At 43.4% G+C, this 19,032-nt stretch overlaps 1 protein-coding gene across 1 annotated transcript in view; it reads left to right on the top strand.

Annotated features, from left to right (window-relative positions):
• Positions 1-18,571, top strand: part of LOC126456218 (brachyurin-like) — a 38,250-nt gene extending 19,679 nt beyond the window's left edge. The window contains exon 4 of the mRNA XM_050091970.1: positions 18,333-18,571. Within this exon, the coding sequence (XP_049947927.1) occupies positions 18,333-18,571 (239 nt within the window). The remainder of the gene's footprint in view (positions 1-18,332) is intronic.
• The last annotated feature ends 461 nt before the right edge of the window (positions 18,572-19,032 follow it).

The raw sequence follows: 19,032 nt of genomic DNA, 5'->3' as shown, positions 1-19,032 counted from the left end.
AGTTACTTCTTTAATAATAACACTATTCGCAAGACATTAGGCAGCTACATCATTGTACGAGGGTAATCCCAAAAGTAAGGTCTCCTATTTTTTATAAGTACATAGACCTGTTTATTTCTACAGAGGTTTGCAACAGTGTACAGCTTGAACATTTAGCTATTTTTCGACATAATCACCATTTCTGTCGATGAATTTTTGTAGACGCTGTGGAAGTTTTTGTATGCCCATGTCATACCAGCTCGCCGCCATGCTGCGAAGAAGGACGCCGCCACTGGCGTGATTGTTGCTTGGTCTCAGGTGTAAAGTGGTATGCCCAGGTTTCGTCACCCGTGACATTGAGTCCTTTAGTTGTCCTTTTCGGCTGCAAGGCGGTGAAGAAATGCGCGGGAAGCATCAACTCGTTGCCGCATGTGGTCCTCAGTCAGCATTCGTGGCACCCATCTTGCGCATACGTTCCGGTAGTTCAATGTTTCTGTTAAAATTCTGTGAGCGGTGCTTCGGGAAACCTCAGGAACCAACGTGCAGAGATCATCCAGGGTGATCCGCCGATCTTCACGCATGCTTTGCTCAACCTTCAACACTGTCTCCTCAGAAACTGACGGTCTCCCGCTCCTTTGTTCGTCGCGAATTTCGGTCCGACCAGCTGCAAACTCTCTATACCGCTTAAGGACATTTTTGACATCCATGCACGACTCACCATACACTTACGTCAATTGGCGATGGATTTCAATCGGCGCAGTGCTCTTTGCGTTCAAAAACCGAATAACTGCGGGCAATTCGCCCTTGGCGGTAACATCCAACGGGAGCTCCATTCTCAACGGCTGCCAAGCCAAGACTGAGCGCCGGCCGATGTGGCCGAGCGGTTCTAGGCGCTTCAGTCTGGACCCGCGAGACCGCTACCGTCGCAGGTTCGAATCCTGCCTCGAGCATGGATGTGTGTGATGTCCTTAGGTTAGTTAGATTTAAGTAGTCCTAATTTCTAGGGGACTGATAACCTCAGATGTTGAGTCCCATAGTACTCAGAGCCATTTGAACCATTTGAACCAAGACTGAGCGCCTCAGCGCGGCTGCGCATGTTTACACTCAGCGCGTGAAGCACTCTTCATAACAGTGTGACCAACTGCCACACAAACAGAGTTGTGTACTTAAAAAAAATAGGAGACGCTACTTTTGGGATTAGCATCGTATATCAATAATTGTATCTGCAGAATTATATCACTGTACGACACATAGGCCACGAGGTATGACGTCCTAAACATTGCGATGCGTAAATAATTTGCATTTCCTAAAACGGTTTTGATTATGGTGTTTGCATTAGTCCATATCTGAATAACCAGAAAATAATAAAACCAACATAACTAAGGTTTCGCATCTTCAGCCATGAAGTTCCCACAACCATAACGTCAAACACTCAACACATTAACTAATTTCTTAAGTGATCAGATGTTTGAAGCTGTTTTATACATAGCAGACCCATTCTTTAAAGAACTGTGACGGGGAGGCTCGCTTTTAGTGACCGTATTAATTTACTTTACTAGGCAAACCAACGGTCTAGCAGGTTCGGTTATGTTGTCTAATGCAGAGGTAGCTGACAAGGTAATCATGGTCCATGACGGTGGAATTTCTAAGTTTAACAAAATATTGCAGAAAGAGCGATGTAAACAAGGAGAAGCTCTTACCCCAAAAAAGGGACGCCTGCTTCCGCCATATTGGTGAGTCTTTAGTGAAGTGTTCGTACTGCATTGCTGCTCTTCGATCTCACTTTAAACAGGAATAAAACATTCAGCTGTTTTGCCGCGACGTGAACCATGCTCGACGATTGAGAACTGACGTTAAAACCTTAAGTTTTCAACAGTCTGCTGATGAATGTTCATCACGACATTACATTGTTTCAAAGTACGTATTCAGATCTGACTGTCAGTTCAACTCAGCGTCACTGTGCATCCAGGCCACTAGCAGCGGGCAGCCGACGGCGCGGAAACAATGATTCAACCGTCAAAGAGAACGTGATCTCGCAGGCCGTAGACTGAATATATTTCAAATATTGTAAAATAAAACAGTCTTCTGTTGTGCTTGCTCTTGTAAGGAAACACACGCCAAGCTCAAATTGATTTCTAATGAGGAAACAGTAACGCAGCACTGCTGTATGAGCACGGGAAATACAGTGATGTGTGCTTAAACCAGTTTTGACTGTGATTTGTATTTTTAATTTAAAGAAGTGTTCAGATAAACTGATGGTACTGATTCCTATCTGTCTGAACGCAGCACTGGTGTGGGACATTTTTAATACTGAGTTGAAAGGCTTTTATTTATAATAATTGTAAGCTGTTTATTCCGTGAAGGACTGTTATTCTGTGATTTTGATTACTTTTGACAGTAACAGCTACAAGCGCTATCATCCTTCAACCCTGAGTACACAGTTAGATTTTAATTAATTCAGAGCCTAATTTGCTATTATTAGATGGCAATCTCACAGGGAATTTGTGTAGACCCCTTCATTGTGTGGCATCTCCTGAGGGCGATAACTCGTACCTGGTGCGCCTAGGTTCCGGAGGGCCATCTGGTAGATCAAACTTTTGCCACGCAAATATAGTGAGCGCTCCAAGGATAGTAGGACTGCTGCAAGGGTATTCGTATTTCATGAGAAAAAAGTGCTTCTGCAACTCGCATGGTCGGTGCGACTGCTAAATTTCACTCCTTTAATTTCTTTTTCCTATAGGGCTACATGAAGTCCTGGTGTATGAAACAGTATTACAAGCTCAAGAGGAACTGGCTGTCAGAGCCCTGTCTGCCTATCTCATTGTAGAACAGACAGCTGGGATATTTACTAGCCACTGTAAACCATGTATTGAGACTAGCGGTCGTCACTTTGCAATGAGCTAAATTTCTTGCAATAATTTGTAAGCTGTTTGCGTGAATAAAAAAATTAAAAATAAAAATAAACATTCATCTGTGACTATTAGTTCATTATTTCAAAGTACTGGTTTACAATCTAGAATCACCTGCATGATTTTGATATTATAGGTTTGATACACCCTCTAATGTGTGCACTATACACCCACTTCAGCAAAGTCGATTAATTTCCTACGCAAACCAAACTGGTACCATCGCATCATAACATATTTTATCAATGTTTGTAATCATATTGACTTCATATAAAACCAATGTATGTGAACTTTGTGACTACTATGCTTAAAGGTGCATATTTTCAAAAGATTACTCTCTCAAGAATAGAGGACTAGCTACAACTGCATCCGGAACCAACTAACATGTGATGTAGTTCTCGGTAACCGCTTTCCTGTCCCACTGAGCGAGTGGCGAATTTAGCATTGGTCTCCTCGCGAAGGTTTCTGTGGATTGTAAATGTAGTTTGTACCACATTTTCCACAGGTCACAAAAGAAGAACGAAAACTAAACCACATCTCACCATCGGTTGTATTTACAGCCCCCCAATTGTATGCCATCACAATTTGTCGAAGAGATGTTGCGTCTTATTTCGATTTCTGCATTCATTTAAACCACTTAATTGGTACTTTAACAATTCGTAATACTGAACTGAGGGTATATAAAGCATATCATTCCTACTGTTTAGCCTTGGGAGCAATATCGTGGTTCTTTCAGACAAAACTGTAGTTTCTTGCGTGAGTGTTAGCACTAATAACTTTCGTATTGATTCTTTACATAATTAAACAGTAGCAGCCATTAAATTTCCCATTTCATAGACCGTCCCAAAGCATATTTCCTGCTTTAGATTTCTCTTCCTTGCTTTTACCACTAAGCGCCCATAAATATTGTGTACTATTCGTCTGTCCTATATGCCAGTCGTACGCTTCTTTCCTCTCCGTAGCCACAAATAGCATAAAGTATGCAGGACTTGCTTCACATTACATGAGTGTCTCCATTTCTTTTACAGATAGTGATCAACTTGCAGTAACCCCCCCCCCCCCCCCCCCCGGTCCCGTTTATTCCAGTGCAACTGTGCTCAGATTTACAAACTTAAAACATAAATTTGACTTGTAATATTTCCTTTTATATCTGTACTTAAATATTTTTGGAAATTGACAGTTCAGGATCTGTCTCGTAAGTGGCAGCTTTCTAGCGTTTCGTCCGCCAAATTTTCTACGCATGTATAAAGTGAAATATGTCCCAATAATTGGCCCATGCTTGTTATACGGTTTCTTCCATATCTCTTAGCTGACCTGTGATGTATATTACGTTGCGTATTAAATTTCGTCATTCAGTTTTAAAGATTTTCTGTAGAATCACATTTCAAACGCATACATGTTTTTTTTTTTTTTCAATTTCGTATAGTGCTCTTCTTAAACGCATACTTTTAGAAACTTTGTAGAAAATTCTTCCTCTGTGATCTACGCCAACTGATTTCTTTCATTTTCGGACAAAAAGTTCTGTGAGCACACACGGATGAATCGTTAAGTCTTTACAGGTGGCACGGCTATCGAGTCACGTGCTCAACCGCTCGCCATTGCCTCTACATAAACATAAGGCAACTACGAACAGTGAGATATTTTTGTTTCAGCGGGCGTTGTACGTAAACATGGGTAGATGTGAGAACATGACAGAGAGGCAAAAAGGGGCAATCGTGTTTGGCCGTGCCCATGGCCTTTAAGCAGGTGAAGTTGCTGGATGTGTTAGTGTGGCAATGAAACACGTGGCAATGAAACACGACTTCAGAATGGTGATCGGAAGAAAATACTGACTGAGAGGGACCAGAGACGATTCACGGCTTGTGAATCAAAATCACTTCCAAACCCGATAGTCTACAGGCAGTGAATAAATATCCGGATCCCCACCTATTAGCGAGAGAACATTGCGACGGGAACTGCTTGCAAGGGACACTTGGAGACGGTCACCTCACAAGAGGCCATTGTTCATACAGGCACATAAAGATGTGCGTCTTCAGTGGGCTAGGAATCATCAAACGTGGACAGTCGCTGACCGGCGCAACATAATGTGGTCTGACGAATCACGTTTTTGCCTGTATTCAAATGTCGCAAGTCGTCGAATGCCAAACGAATCATTTCATCCTGAATAAGTGTAAGGCCATGTTCAGACCGGAGGCAGGTGATGTTTTGGGGTCTTTTTTTAATCGTAAACTGCGCTCACTCGCTGAGGTGACCACTAACAAGAAACCGGCATTATGATTATGCTACCGATACCCCTATTTTTCAAGACGTCAATGGCAGAGTTAATTAGGCTGAACAGTTCCCAACCCTATCACATCTCGATTGGCCTGCAGAGTCATCTATCTGGAATCCTATAGAAAACCTGTGGGATATGTTGGAACAGCAGATAAAATCCCAACATCAGAATCCCCGCCGCTTGGTGGAATTGCGCCACCTAATCCTCAGCAAATGGCTTATCGTGTATGAGACGTACCTGAAACCCATGTGGGTTTTCTTCCTGTAGTTCGCGCAGGATACGGTGGCCGATTCGCAGTGACCAACTTTCATCCAGAGCGCTGGGCAAGTTCATCCGTTCGTTCGGAAGGAGAGGTCGACAGTGTCCGAAACCGTTCGGCCGGTCGGCGACGACATAATCGAGGCGCACGCCTTGCAATCTTTCTCAAACGATTTTACAGAATCTATTCGGTAAAAAGCATTAATTTTTGCTTTACTTATAGTTTCCTATGTCAGGTTCATGATGACGTGTCCATCATTTCGTTAACTGTCGTAGTTATTGTGATATTTACGTGAAAGTAAGACACTACGTGAAATTCGAAAAAGTTTGCAGTGGAACATAGTGATCGATATGATTTTGCGTATTACATAATATTTTGCTGCCTATGAAATTTAGCTAACATACTGAATTTTTCGTTAGACTTTGCCACCAATCTCGAGAAATTTGATCTGACGTAGTACACACATTTTCAATCGCGCCACGCCACCGATATGTCCAGAGAGAGATATCCAAAACATTCCTCACATTTCACAAACAGTTTGAGATATCGAAATCAGATTTTGGCTTGCATGCAAAGAGGAGAGTATTATGCTGTGTGGTTATTATACAAAACGTCATTATCTACAGTGTTATTCCACTAACTACAGACTTTTTCGATGAAATAATGCAATTTTTAAGGGCCATTGATAGCTGGTGAAACGAGAAATGCTGTGGGTTTTGGAACAACGTAAGTCAAGATGTTAAACGTTTATTTTGCACCGAGAATGTGGTTTTTCATAAGCCACTGACCTTACTTCTCCTCAGTTCCTCGCTTAATAAACTCAATAAACCATTTTTTCAGAATTCTTTTGCAGTTGTGTCTACATATCACGTTAGTGAGGCGAGATGGCGTAAACTTCACTGTGTTTTGACAAAAGAAACAAATTTTAACATAACAGCCAGAGAAATGTGTAGGTTTTACTCGATATTCGTCACTCATGACGCTTCTCTGGAAGTTACAAATGGTTAACAAGCCAGGTGAAAATAAATCGCTGCATTTTCCGCGAAATTCTTTTTGGATACTGACCAAAGCAGAGAGGAGAGTAGATCTTTCTGAATGTCCACCATGCACGTGTGAGCTTGGAGGCCCCCCAATCAATATTTACAGAAACTGTGAGTGTAGGCTTCAGTTTAAAATGGCACTTCTCCTCCAGCACTCGGCATTTCCCCTACAGTACCTGCCAGTAACCCCCACCACTACTGCTCTCGCCATGCGTGCACTGTCGTCTGCGCATCTACCGGCCACGGTGTTCTATGTGCACTATAACTGAATGCAGGCAGTTATCAAGTCTGGGGACGGAATAACTGTGTATTAAATTATGCTTGTGACGAATTCTCTAAGGCTGACTAATTTTTTGTTCAGTGACCTTATCTTTGCCTACCCATGTCTGAATATTACGTCTTGTTTATTATATCTTTAAAATCGATGGACGAAGACGTATCGATGGCAGAGACCATGCATATCGAAGGTCAAATGGTTCAAATGGCTCTGAGCACTATGGGACTCAACTGCTAAGGTCATTAGTCCCCTAGAACTTAGAACTAGTTAAACCTAACTAACCTAAGGACATCACAAACATCCATGCCCGAGGCAGGATTCGAACCTGCGAACGTAGCGGTCTTGCGGTTCCAGGCTGCAGCGCCTTTAACCGCACGGCCACTTCGGCCGGCTATCGAAGGTCTAGAGGCTCTGTCAGAAGCGGCGGTAACTACACTACATGAGTATCGGCCACGTAAGCCGACTGCCTGAGGAACTACGGAAATTATGATATATCAAGCTATGTAGCAGGTGGCGGTTAAATACACTATTGGCCGTTAAAATTGCTACACCAAGAAGAAATGAAGATGATAAACGGGTATTCATTGGATAAATATATTATACTAGAACTGACAAGTGATCACATTTTCAAGCAAATTGGGTGCATAGACCCTGAGAAGTCAGAACCCAGAACAACCACCTCTGGCCGTAATAACGGCCTTGATACGCCTGGGCGTTGAGTCAAACAGAGCTTGGATGGCGTGTACAGGTACAGCTGCCCATGCAGCTTCAACACGATACCATCGTTCATCAAGAGTAATGACTGGCGTATTGTGACGAGCCAGGTGCTCGGCCACCATTGACCAGACGTTTTCAGTTGGTGAGAGATCTGGAGAATGTGCTGGCCAGGGCAGCAGTCGAACATTTTCTGTATCCAGAAAGGCCCATAAAGGACCTGCAACATGCGGTCGTGCATTATCCTGCTGAAATGTAGAGTTTCACAGGGATCGAATGAAGGGTAGAGCCACGGATCGTAACACATCTGAAATGCAATGTGCACTGTTCAAAGTGCCGTCAATGCGAACAAGAGGTGACCGAGACGTGTAACCAATGGCACCCCATACCATCACGCCGGGTGATACGCCAGTACGGCTATGACGAATACACGCTTCCAATGTGCGTTCACCACGATGTCGCCAAACACGGATATGACCATCATGATGCTGTAAACATAATCTAGATTAATCCGAAAAAATGGCGTTTTGCCAATCGTGCACCCAGGTTCGTCGTTGAGTACACCATCGCAGGTGCTCCTGTCTGTGATGCAACGTCAGGGGTAACCGCAGCCATGGTCTCCGAGCTGATAGCCCATGTTGCTGCAAACGTCGTCGAACTGTTCGTGCAGATGGCTGTTTTGCAAACGTCCCCATCTGTTGACTCAGGGATCGAGACGTGGCTGCACGATCCGTTACAGCCATGCGGATAAGATGCCTGTCATCTCGACTGCTAGTGACACGAGGCCGTTGGGAGCCAGCACGGCATTCCGTATTACCCTCCTGAACCCACCGATGCCATATTCTGCTAACAGTCATTGGATCTCGACCAACGCGAGCAGCAATGTCGCGATACGATAAACCGCAATCGCGATAGGCTACAATCCGACCTTTATCAAAGTCGGAAACGTGATGGTACGCATTTCTCATCCCTACACGAGGCATCACAACAACGTTTCACCAGGCTACGCCGGTCAACTGCTGTTTGTGTATGAGAAATCGGTTGGAAACTTTCCTCATGTCAGCACGTTGTAGGTGTCGCCACCGGCGCCAACCTTGTGTGAATGCTCTGAAAAGCTAATCATTTGTATATCACAGCATCTTCTTCTTGTCGGTTAAATTTCGAGTCTGTAGCACGTCATCTTCGTGGTGTAGCAATTTTAATGGCCAGTAATGTATCTTTGGGCAACCATCTCAAACAGACTGTCGCCAGTTATGCTGCTCCACAGGCTTCTCTCTACTACTTCTGGTGGACTCGGAGTGTGCCTTGCTGTACTGACACAGAAGTTTGCCTCTGTCATCAGTAATCGATTGCAGAGAATAGACAAGAAAAGAATTTCCTCTCGATATCTTCTAAACCTGACCTGGGTCGTGAGGGACACTTTGAACTAGCTCCTGCGATCATCAAGAGTCACTGACTGCATCCGTGGTAGATCCTGAACTTCTGGAATGTCATGAGTTAGTTCCCTCTGCTTCATTTGTTTTCTTGTGGTCTTTAATTTTTCTCAACTACAAGGATCCAGCGGTTGAACTCGTATTAATGTTTGATGCCCAGTGAATACTGAATTTGTAAAGCTGTTCTTTTATCGGTGTAGGTTGAAACGTCTCCTTAGAAAACTTAGTGAATCACTGTGCTGATAAACCTCTTACGTTATTTGATTTTCAAACAGCTGAGCAAAACTGAACGTACTCAGACATTTCTCTCTTTACCTATTCTGATCATCACTAAACTGAAATACAATATTTTTAGGGCAACGCAATCTGACTTTCAACAATCCCTGCAAAAGAATGGACCTGACTAACAATAACCTATACCTTTCATGAATCACTTACCTCACAAAAATCTTCGTTACTTGAACTACTGCAATACAGCGAGCGCCATTACTGCCAGCTAAGTAAAAGATTCTAACTACTGAAGGCACTAACTACTGATAGGCATAGTTAGCAAATGAAAGATTTTGATAAAGAACAAACAATGTATTTACCTTAATAATGTTCAAAAGTCATCATATATATGTATCAGTTCATGATATCCTATAATAAAAATTTATCTTTCTGATGGACACACGTCCAGATCGTCCGTTCTCAAAATTCTGCCATCTCTCTCCCCACATCCACCACTGTTGGCGGCTCACCTCCAACTGCGCAACGCTACGCACTGTTCACATCCAACTGCCCAACACTACAATAGCGACTATTCCAACAATGCCAACCAGCCACAGACTTCACACAGCATAGTCAGTGATTTTCATATAGAGCGCTACGTGGCGTTACCAACATAAAAACCTAAACAGCCTACTTACAAGGTTACAAAAGTTATGCTTTGATTAGATTGCACAAATTTACTTCCTGGGTATAGGAATCTGTTTTCCATATCGTTCTTGCATAACATATATACCGTTTCTTTTGTCAGTCTTGTTATACTTCATGAGTTGCCCTTGGCTTAAATTACTCTTTTCACAAATTCTGTTCTTCCTGTTTGCTATTTTCATTAATACCTCTCAACTTTCTACTACGAAAGTAATACACAGGGGCCAACAAAAAAACGAAACACCAAAAATACGACACCTTACCATTCCTAATAAGGTGAGGAAAAACCATTGGAATTCAAAACAGCTTCCAGTCGTCTCGGAATAGGTAAATAAAGGTCCAGTATGGTTTCCTACAAAACAGTGGCCAATTCGGATTATGATGCTGGAGATGGATAACGATCATACACCCTTCTCTTCCAAGTAGACAATAAGAGCTCAATAATATTGAGATCTGGTGACTGCTGCTGCCAGGCAAGATGCGACAATTCACACACGTGCTCACAAAACCAGTGCTGGACTATGCGCACTGTGTGAACTGGTGCTGAGTTGTATTCCAACGTACGCTTCATAAAACCGATCAATAAATGTTTGTAGAATCTGTTACGTTTCACTACCGTCACCGTACACTGCCCAAGCGGGAGCAGCGCTTAAGACTACGGGTTTTACCGTTTTTAGCATGCTTTCGCAAAAATGAAATTGAATTCTATTCACATTAGTGATGTTCCCTCTAAACAAAATATTGTTGTTGTTCGAGTGGTCTTCAGTCCGAAGACTCGTTTGATACAGCTCTCCGTGATACTCTATCCTGTGCGAACCTCTTCAACCCCGAATAACTGCTGCAGCCTACATCCTTAAATAGCTTGCTATAATCATCTCTTCGTCTCTCTCTACGATGTTTACCCCCCCCCCCCCCCCCCACACACACACACACATTTCCCTCCGATGCCAAACTGGTGATCCCTTGATGTCTCAGAAAGTGTCCTATGAACCGACCCCTTCTTTTCGTCAAGTTGAGCCATAAATTTCTTGACTCCCCAATTCTATTCAGTACCTCCTCATTAGTTACGTGGGCGACCTATCTAACCTTCAGCATTCGTCTGAAAAATCACATTTCAAAATATTGTATTCTATTTTTGTCTTAACTGTTATCGCCCACGTTTCACTTTCATACATGGCTACACTCCAAATAAATACCATCAGAAAAGACTTCCTAACACTTACACCTATATTCAATGCTAACAAATTTCTCTTCTTCAGAAATGCTTTTTTTACCATTGCCACTCTACATTTTATATCCCCCCTACTTCGGCCATCATCAATTATTTTACAGCCGAAATAGCAAAACTCATCTATTACTTTAAGTATCTAGTTTCCTAATCTAATTCCTTCAGCATCGCCTGATTTAATTCGTCTACGTTCGATTATCCTTGTTTTGTTTTTGTTAATGTTCATCCTATATGCTCCTTCCAAGCAAAGTTCATCCCGTGTAACTACTCTTGCAAATCCTTTACTATCCGTGACAGAATTACAATGTCATCGGCAAACCTCAAAGTTTTTATTTCTTCTCCCAGAACCTTAATTCCTACACCAAATTTTTCTATGACCTATTTTCCTTTCTATAATACTGGCTTCAAGTTCATTTCCCTTATATAGGTCCTCTTTACTGCTTGTTCAATGTACAGATTGGAGATAGGTTACAATCCTTCTCACTCCCTTCTCAACCACTGGTTCCCTTTCATGTCCCGTGATTCTTATAACTGCCGTCTGGTTTCCGTACAAGTTGTAAATAGCCTTACTCTCCCTGTATTTTTCCCCTGCTACATTCAGCATTTCAAAGAGAGTATTCCAGTCAACATTGTCGAAAGCTTTCTCTAAGTCTACAAGTACTACAAACGTAGGTCTGCCTTCCTTAACCTTTCTTCTGAGATAAATCGTAGGTTCAGTATTTCTTCCGTGTTCCCACATTTCTTCGGAATCCGAACTGATCTTCGCCGAGGCTCGCTTCTACCAGATTTTTTTCGTTTTTCTGTAAGGAAGTCGTGTTAGTATGTTGCAATCACGACTTATTAAGTTAATAGATCTATAATTCTCACATCTATCAGCAACTCCTTTCTTTGGAACTGGAATTACTACATTCTTCTTGAAGTCTGAGGGTATTTCGCCTGTCTCATGCATCTTGCACGCAGACGGAAAAGTTTTGTCATGGCTAGCTCTCACAAGGCTATCAGTTGTTCTGACGAAATATCGTCTGCATCCGGGATTTTGTTGTGGCTTAGATCTTTGAGGGCTCCGTCAAATTCTCTTGCAGTATCATATCTGCCATCTCACATTGATCTATGACCTCTTTCTATAATACTGGCTTCAAGTTCATCTCCCTTATATAGGTACTCTATAAACTCCTTCCACCTTTCAGATTTCCCTTCTTTGCTTAGGACTGGTATTGCATCTGAGGTCCTGATATTCATAACACTACTTCTATTTTCATCAAAAGCCTCTTTAGTTTTCCTATAGGCGGTATCTTTCCTAGTGAAATATGCTTCTAAATCCCTACATTTGTCCCCTGGTCATTCCTGCTTAGACATTTTGCGCTTCCTGTCAGTCTGATGCTGCCTATTTCATTTGCTGAATTGCTACTATTTCTACTATTTTATCTCCGAAATATTTTATTCACGAGGACGCCAACATCATTGAACCATACAGTAGAGCTGCAAGCCCTCGGGAAAAATTATTGCTATAGTTGCCCCTTGCTTTCAGCCGTTCGCACTACCAGAACAGTAAGGCGATTTTGGCTTATGTTGTAAGGCCAGATCAATCATTCAGACTGTTGCCCCAGCAAGTACTGAATAGGCTGCTACCCCTCTTCAGGAACCATACATTTGCCTGATCTCCAAATAGTTACCCATCCGTTGTAATTGCACCTACGGTATGGCTACCTATACCGCTTTCGACAAAATCTTACTGAAAGGCTAAAACTGCGTGATAACCTGGCAGCTGATAGCAGGTACTATCCACCTGGATAGACCAACGCAAGGATCTCACTTCCTCTTCAGACACTCTCCTACTTGACATGCACAACTGTCAGATCTTCTGAGAAAGACCATGAAAAAAATTGTTTGATATTTCCAGAATAGAGACGTATGCACTGTGGCTAGCATCCAAGGCAGGTTACAATATTTTTGCGTGATTAAAATTGCATATCTGGTTGTTCTCCTTGCTAAATCCATACCGAGTGAGTTGGCACAGCGGCCGAAACACTGGACTCGTGAACGGGAAGCACTGGGTTCAGATCCCCTTTCGGATATTTATCTTTAGGTTTTCCATAGCTCCCTTGAAACACTTACGGTAGCTAATGTAGGGATGGCACATTCTAGATAGTCACTATTGTGTTTGTATCGTTCTCTCTCTATGTCTCTCTCACTCTCTCTCTCTCTCTCCACCTCTTACCTCTCTCTCTTCCCCTCCCTTCTTCTTATATACCCCCTCTGTCTCAATGTTTGTGTGTGTGTGTGTGTGTGTGTGTGTGTGTGTGTGTGTGTTTGTGTGGCTTATGGGTGTTCAACTGCTGTGCTGTCAGTACCCCAATGGTTTACACAGAAGCTCCAAAGAAACTGCAGTCGGCAACACCTATACAAGACAAGTGCCTGGCGCAGTTTTTAGGTCGGTTATTGCTGCTGCCACTGCAGGTTATCGAGATTTAAGTAAGTCTGAAGTGGTGTTATAGTAGGCGCACGAGCGATGAGACAGCATCTCCGAGGTACCGATGTAGTGGAGATTTTCCCGTACGACCATTTCACGAGTATACCGTGAATATCAGGAATCCGGTAAAACATCAAATCTCCGACATCGCTGCGGACGGAAAAAGGTCCTGCAAGAACGGGAGAATTGTTCACCGTGACAGAAGTGCGATCCTTACGCAAATCGCTGCTGATTTCAATGCTGGGTCATCAACAAGTGTCAGCGTGTGAAACTTCATCGATATGGGCTTTCGGAGCCGAAGGCCCACTCGTGTACCCTTAATGACTGCACGATACAAAGCTTTACACCTCGCCTGAGCCCGTCAACACCGACATTGGGCTGTTGATGACTGGAAACATGTTGCCTGGTCGGATGAGTCTCATTTCAGATTGAGTCGATCGGATGGACTTGTACGGGTATGAAGACAACCTCATGAATCCATTGTCTCTGCATGTCAGCAGGGGACTCTTTAAGCTGGTGGAGGTTCTGTTAAGGCGTAGGGCGCGTGCAATTAGAGTGATATGGGACTCCTGATACGTCTAAAAACGACTCTTGATAGGTGACACATACGTAAGCATCCTATGTGATTACCTGCATCCATTCATGTCCATTGTGCATTTCGACGAACTTGGGCAATTCCAGCAAGACTCTGAGACACCCCACACGTCCAAAATTGCCACAGAGTGGCTCCAGGAACATTCTTCTTAGTTTAAACACTGTGATTAGTGATTATGGCAGCACGACGGGAAATAACAGACCTTCAACGCGGAATGGTAGTTGGAGTTAGACGTTGCGGTATTCAATTTCGGAAATTATTAACGAATTCAGTATTCCGAGATTCATAGTATCAAAGAGTGTGCCGAGAATACATTTTCAGTCATTACCTCTCACGAAAGAGCGTAGAGTTGTCATTGCTAACAGACAAGTTCCGGCCTCTGTGACCGAGTGGTTCTAGGCGCATCAGTCCGGAACCGCGATGCTGTTACGGTCGCAGGTTCGAATCCTGCCTCGGGCATGGATGTGTGTGCTGTCCTTAGGTTAATTAGGTTTAAGTAGTTCTAAGTCTAGGGGACTGATCATCTCAGATGTTAAGTCCCATAGTGCTCAGAGCCATTTGAACAGACAAGTAACACTGCGTGAAATAACCGCAGACATTTATGTGGGACGTACGACGAACGTATCCGTTAGGGCAGTAAGGGAAATTTGACATAAAGGGCTATGGCAGCAGACGCCCGACGCGAATACCTTTGCTAACAGCACGACATCGCCTGCAGCGCCTCTCCTGGGCCCATGAACATAGCAGTTGGAGCCTAGGTGAATGGAAAACTGTGACCTTACCAGATGAGTCCCGACTTCAGTTGGTAAGAGATAATAGTAGGTTTCGAATATGGTGCAGACCCCTTGAAACCATACTCGGCTTGTCAACAAGACACTTTACAAGTTGGTGGTGGATCCATAATGGTGTGGGCTGTATTTACATGGAATGGATTGGATATTCTGGTTCAACTGTATCGATCATTGACTGGAAATGGTTATTTTCTGCTACTAGGAGACCATTTGCAGCCATTCATGGACTTCATTTTCCCAAACAACAATGGAATTTTTATGGATGGCAATGCATTATCTCAACAGGCCACAATTGTTCGCTATTTGTTTGTAGAAGGTTCTGAATAGTTCGAGCGAATGATTTGTTATAAGAGTAACGCTAGCGACGTTTTCATTTACTGAGGTATTAACCTCTTTAATCCCGTGGGTACACATACTGTATGTGAACAGTTAGGTTTCACTTCTTAAAATTAATAAACGATTTTTACCAATCGTAGACCAGTAGTATAGTTTTGTGTAGGGTCAGGTTTTGCTACTAGATAGCATCACTTGAGTTAGTAAGAGTCTTTTATTAATTTTATACAGGGGACCATGTAAATCCACATTTGTGTACCCACAGAAGGTAAAAGCAACTATAATGTTTTAAACAGAGCTGTGTACTTCCCTTACAAACACATAATGAATTTTAAACGGTTTAACCGCTATTCTTAAAACAAAAAATTCTTAAACCAACAAAAGTCTTAGGGTCAGTCAAGTTCAGGAATTTCAAATCCCAGACACGCACTTGAACGTTCAGTGCACAAATGAGCCTCTTACCCCAACGCCAGTGAAAAATTATTTGCATGCAAACGTGACGCTCGCCATGCGTGTAGTGTTGCTTTGTTCTCCTACAGGAAACAAATCTCGGAAGGCATCTACAGCAGGCGACTAATATGGGGAGTGGCTGACAGCTCCGTATGGTGTGTCTGATCGCCGAAGTGCATTACGTCTATTACTTGGCCGCATCCGGCAACCATCCACTCTGGCTACCACGGTTACTACACTGCAAGGTGCACTACAACGACCAAGGAACGACACAGCGAGAGGGCCACCGCACAACTCCAGCAACATCTTCTCAAATGGCTCTGAGCACTATGCGACTTAACTTCTGAGGTCATCAGTCGCCTAGAACTTAGAACTAATTAAACCTAACTAACCTAACATCCATGCCTGAGTCAGGATTCGAACCTGCGACTGTACCGGTCGCTCGGCTCCATACTGTAGCGCCTAGAACCGCACGGCCACTCCGGCCGGCCAACATCTTCTCTCTCCTCATGACAACAACAGACTCAGCGGTGCAGACACTACTCGTCCTGGCGCCAGAGAGAACACTGCTGGCAGACGGGACCATGCACGTTCATTTATTTCGTAGAGTATTGACTGTATCACCTCCGAGCGAGTCGGCAGAAGAACAAAACAACACTTTATGCATGGTGAGCGTCACCTTTGCATGCTAATACTTTTTTAACTGACGTTAGGACAAGAGGTTCACTTGTGCTCTGAACGTTCGAGTTTATGCCTGGGCTTCGAAATTCCTAAATTTGACTAACCCTAAGGCTTCTGTTGGTTTAAGAATTTGCATTTTAAGAATAGAGGTTAAACTGTTTAAAATTCATTATGTGTTTGTTGAGACAATACGTTTTTAACGTTCTTATTGTGACGGCCCACTTATATCGTGCCGTTAAATTTGCTGTAGGTCATATTGAATGTAAATGGTTATGAAGCTTGAAGCAAGCTACGGAAGATTTCAGCTAGCTTGCAATGCCTTGTGGTTCTCTGTCAGTTTATTGCGCTGAGCCGAAATTGAGTTACATAAGCTGCAAGCGATAAAATTTTGCCTTAAGGTAGAGTGTATTTCCTGTTAATTTTTTTTTTTTTTTTGGCGCTCCTAGGCATAACGTTTTAGTGAATATTAAGTTTCATTACTGGTTATTAAACTCACTTAAATTAATTTGAGTGCTACCCCACGGTTGGCTACGTAAGTGTCAGGCAGATTTCGTTTTAATTATGTCGAATGATTATTTACCAGGGTACGTTTTGTAATTTTTTAATGTATTTCCCTGTACGCGACATGTGTAAATGCATTATTTGAAAGCAACGGTAAGCGACACCATTGGGGCTGTTTGTTTGGAGGCTATGCCGTTCGTTGTGTGCCAGCGTCAGTCATTTGAAAATTCTGTAAACTATTCCGATTTTTGAATGTTGTTAATTTAATGTTGAATAAACATACATAATTTATGTGTGTTTCTCTGGCTTTGTGTCCACGGTCCTCCCGCGACAGAACTGAGTGTGTTTTGTCCACTAGCACGACTAGGATTGATCAGTGAGTAGGAGAAATCCTAAGGATTTTTAACAGTAAGCTACATCATAATGCCACTCTTGTAGCATGTGGTGTTTGCTGAGCATTTTCGTGACTCTTTCACGCTTACTAAATGACCTGTAACGAAAAAAGCTGCTCTTCTTTAAACTCTCGACGTCTCGTCTACCAATCCTATCTGGTAAAGATCCCAAACTGACGAGCAGTGTTCAAGTGTTGGTCAAACGACGGTTTGGCAAGCTACCTGCTTTGTGGGTGGTTTAAAGTTTCTAAGGATTCTCCTAATGAATTTTAGTTTGGCTCTACCTCTACTTTACCTGCGATTTGTTTTACGAGATCCATGCACTAAGGTCGTGGCATACGCTTACTCCCAGGTATTTAGTGGATGTCACAGGTTCCAGCCGATGTTCGGCAATCGTGTGATGGTACGGTCTTTCCACCTGTTTATTCCTGCACCAAGTGTCGATTCTCTGCAGGTGTTCCTGCATTTCATCACAATTTTCTAGCGTTGCGTTTTTATTACTTAGAACAAAATTATCCTCGATATTGAGTTTTGATTTCAGTCTGCACCTATTTGATAGAGGTTTTGAAACGCCTTACTTCATTTCACAGACTTCAAAAACAGTTTCAATATGTCTGAGGACTGAAAGCGATATTGCAATAAATTGAACATAATGTCAGCGACGGTAGCATAGTCTCGAACGTGGCTCGAAATCAAGGTTAGAGAGATTCTAGCTCGCACGAAGGCTTAGCAACAGTTATTTCAGCTGCATACATTCCGGGGGGGATGACAGTGGTACACACTGTATCTTCTACCAAATACCAGAAGCTGGCTTGCGCAGTATAGATATAGATATGCAATGTATTACCACAGACACGCCCGACAAAAACGTTGCCACTTCATACGCCAGTAACGAAAGTCCCTTTCTTATCCTGGTAGACCAAACAATTGTGAGTGTTAACTATACGGAAATACACTTGCCCCTTACGTGCTGTAACCACATTTTATGTTTGCAGCCGCTGAGGGCATTTTGGAGCGTTCACGTCTGGTGGACCGTTCTATAGATTATTATCTGATCGGAATGAAATAAAGCCGATATCAACTGTTCTGACAGATTCGTACAGCGTGTCCGCTCAGCTGATGTACGTGCGCGTCGGCGTGCTGTCTAACGCAGTGTGCCAGCTGTACTACGGCGGCAGCGTGCTCAGCTCCACGCTGTGCACCAGCGGCGCGTCCACCAAGGGCACCTGCGGGGTGAGTTCCAGGCTCTCCAGAGGCGCGCACCAGCGCACTCTCTCTTTCTACGCTGCAGTTCACAGCTTTTGGGTTACATCTGTAGCTAGATGGTGGTGAATTTCTTTGTGTAGTATCTCTAACCCATTTTCATTTTTAAATCAAATTACTATCCATTGATCTGATTTCGTTCTCGTATGTTTTGGAAGCCAATTAACATACTACCATGCCGTCTGCAAAGAATCCGACCACGCCTCCCACCACCTCAACCGTTACCCTCCCCTCAGCCTCCTCCCCTACCTCTACCTACCGATAGGTCCTCTCCCATCCTGACCCATCCCTAACCATGTTCTCTGGAAATACTACCCTGGAGCCCCTATCTCCCTCCTAAACCCCCTCTGTCCTTATCTCCTCTCTCAGCTGCACCCCCCCCCCCCCCCCGTACCGATATCCTGGCCAAAATCCCTCTCATACACTTTGGCCCCAACGTCTCCCTCACCCCTACTCCATCCTCCTCATCCTCCCGCCAACCCCAGCACGTGCGACGTCCAAAGACCCTCACTGCTGTGATCACCGGCTTA

This window comes from Schistocerca serialis, chromosome 2, assembly GCF_023864345.2.
Source record: "Schistocerca serialis cubense isolate TAMUIC-IGC-003099 chromosome 2, iqSchSeri2.2, whole genome shotgun sequence".
Lineage (NCBI taxonomy): Eukaryota > Metazoa > Arthropoda > Insecta > Orthoptera > Acrididae > Schistocerca > Schistocerca serialis.
This window is presented reverse-complemented; position numbering and strand designations above follow the sequence as displayed.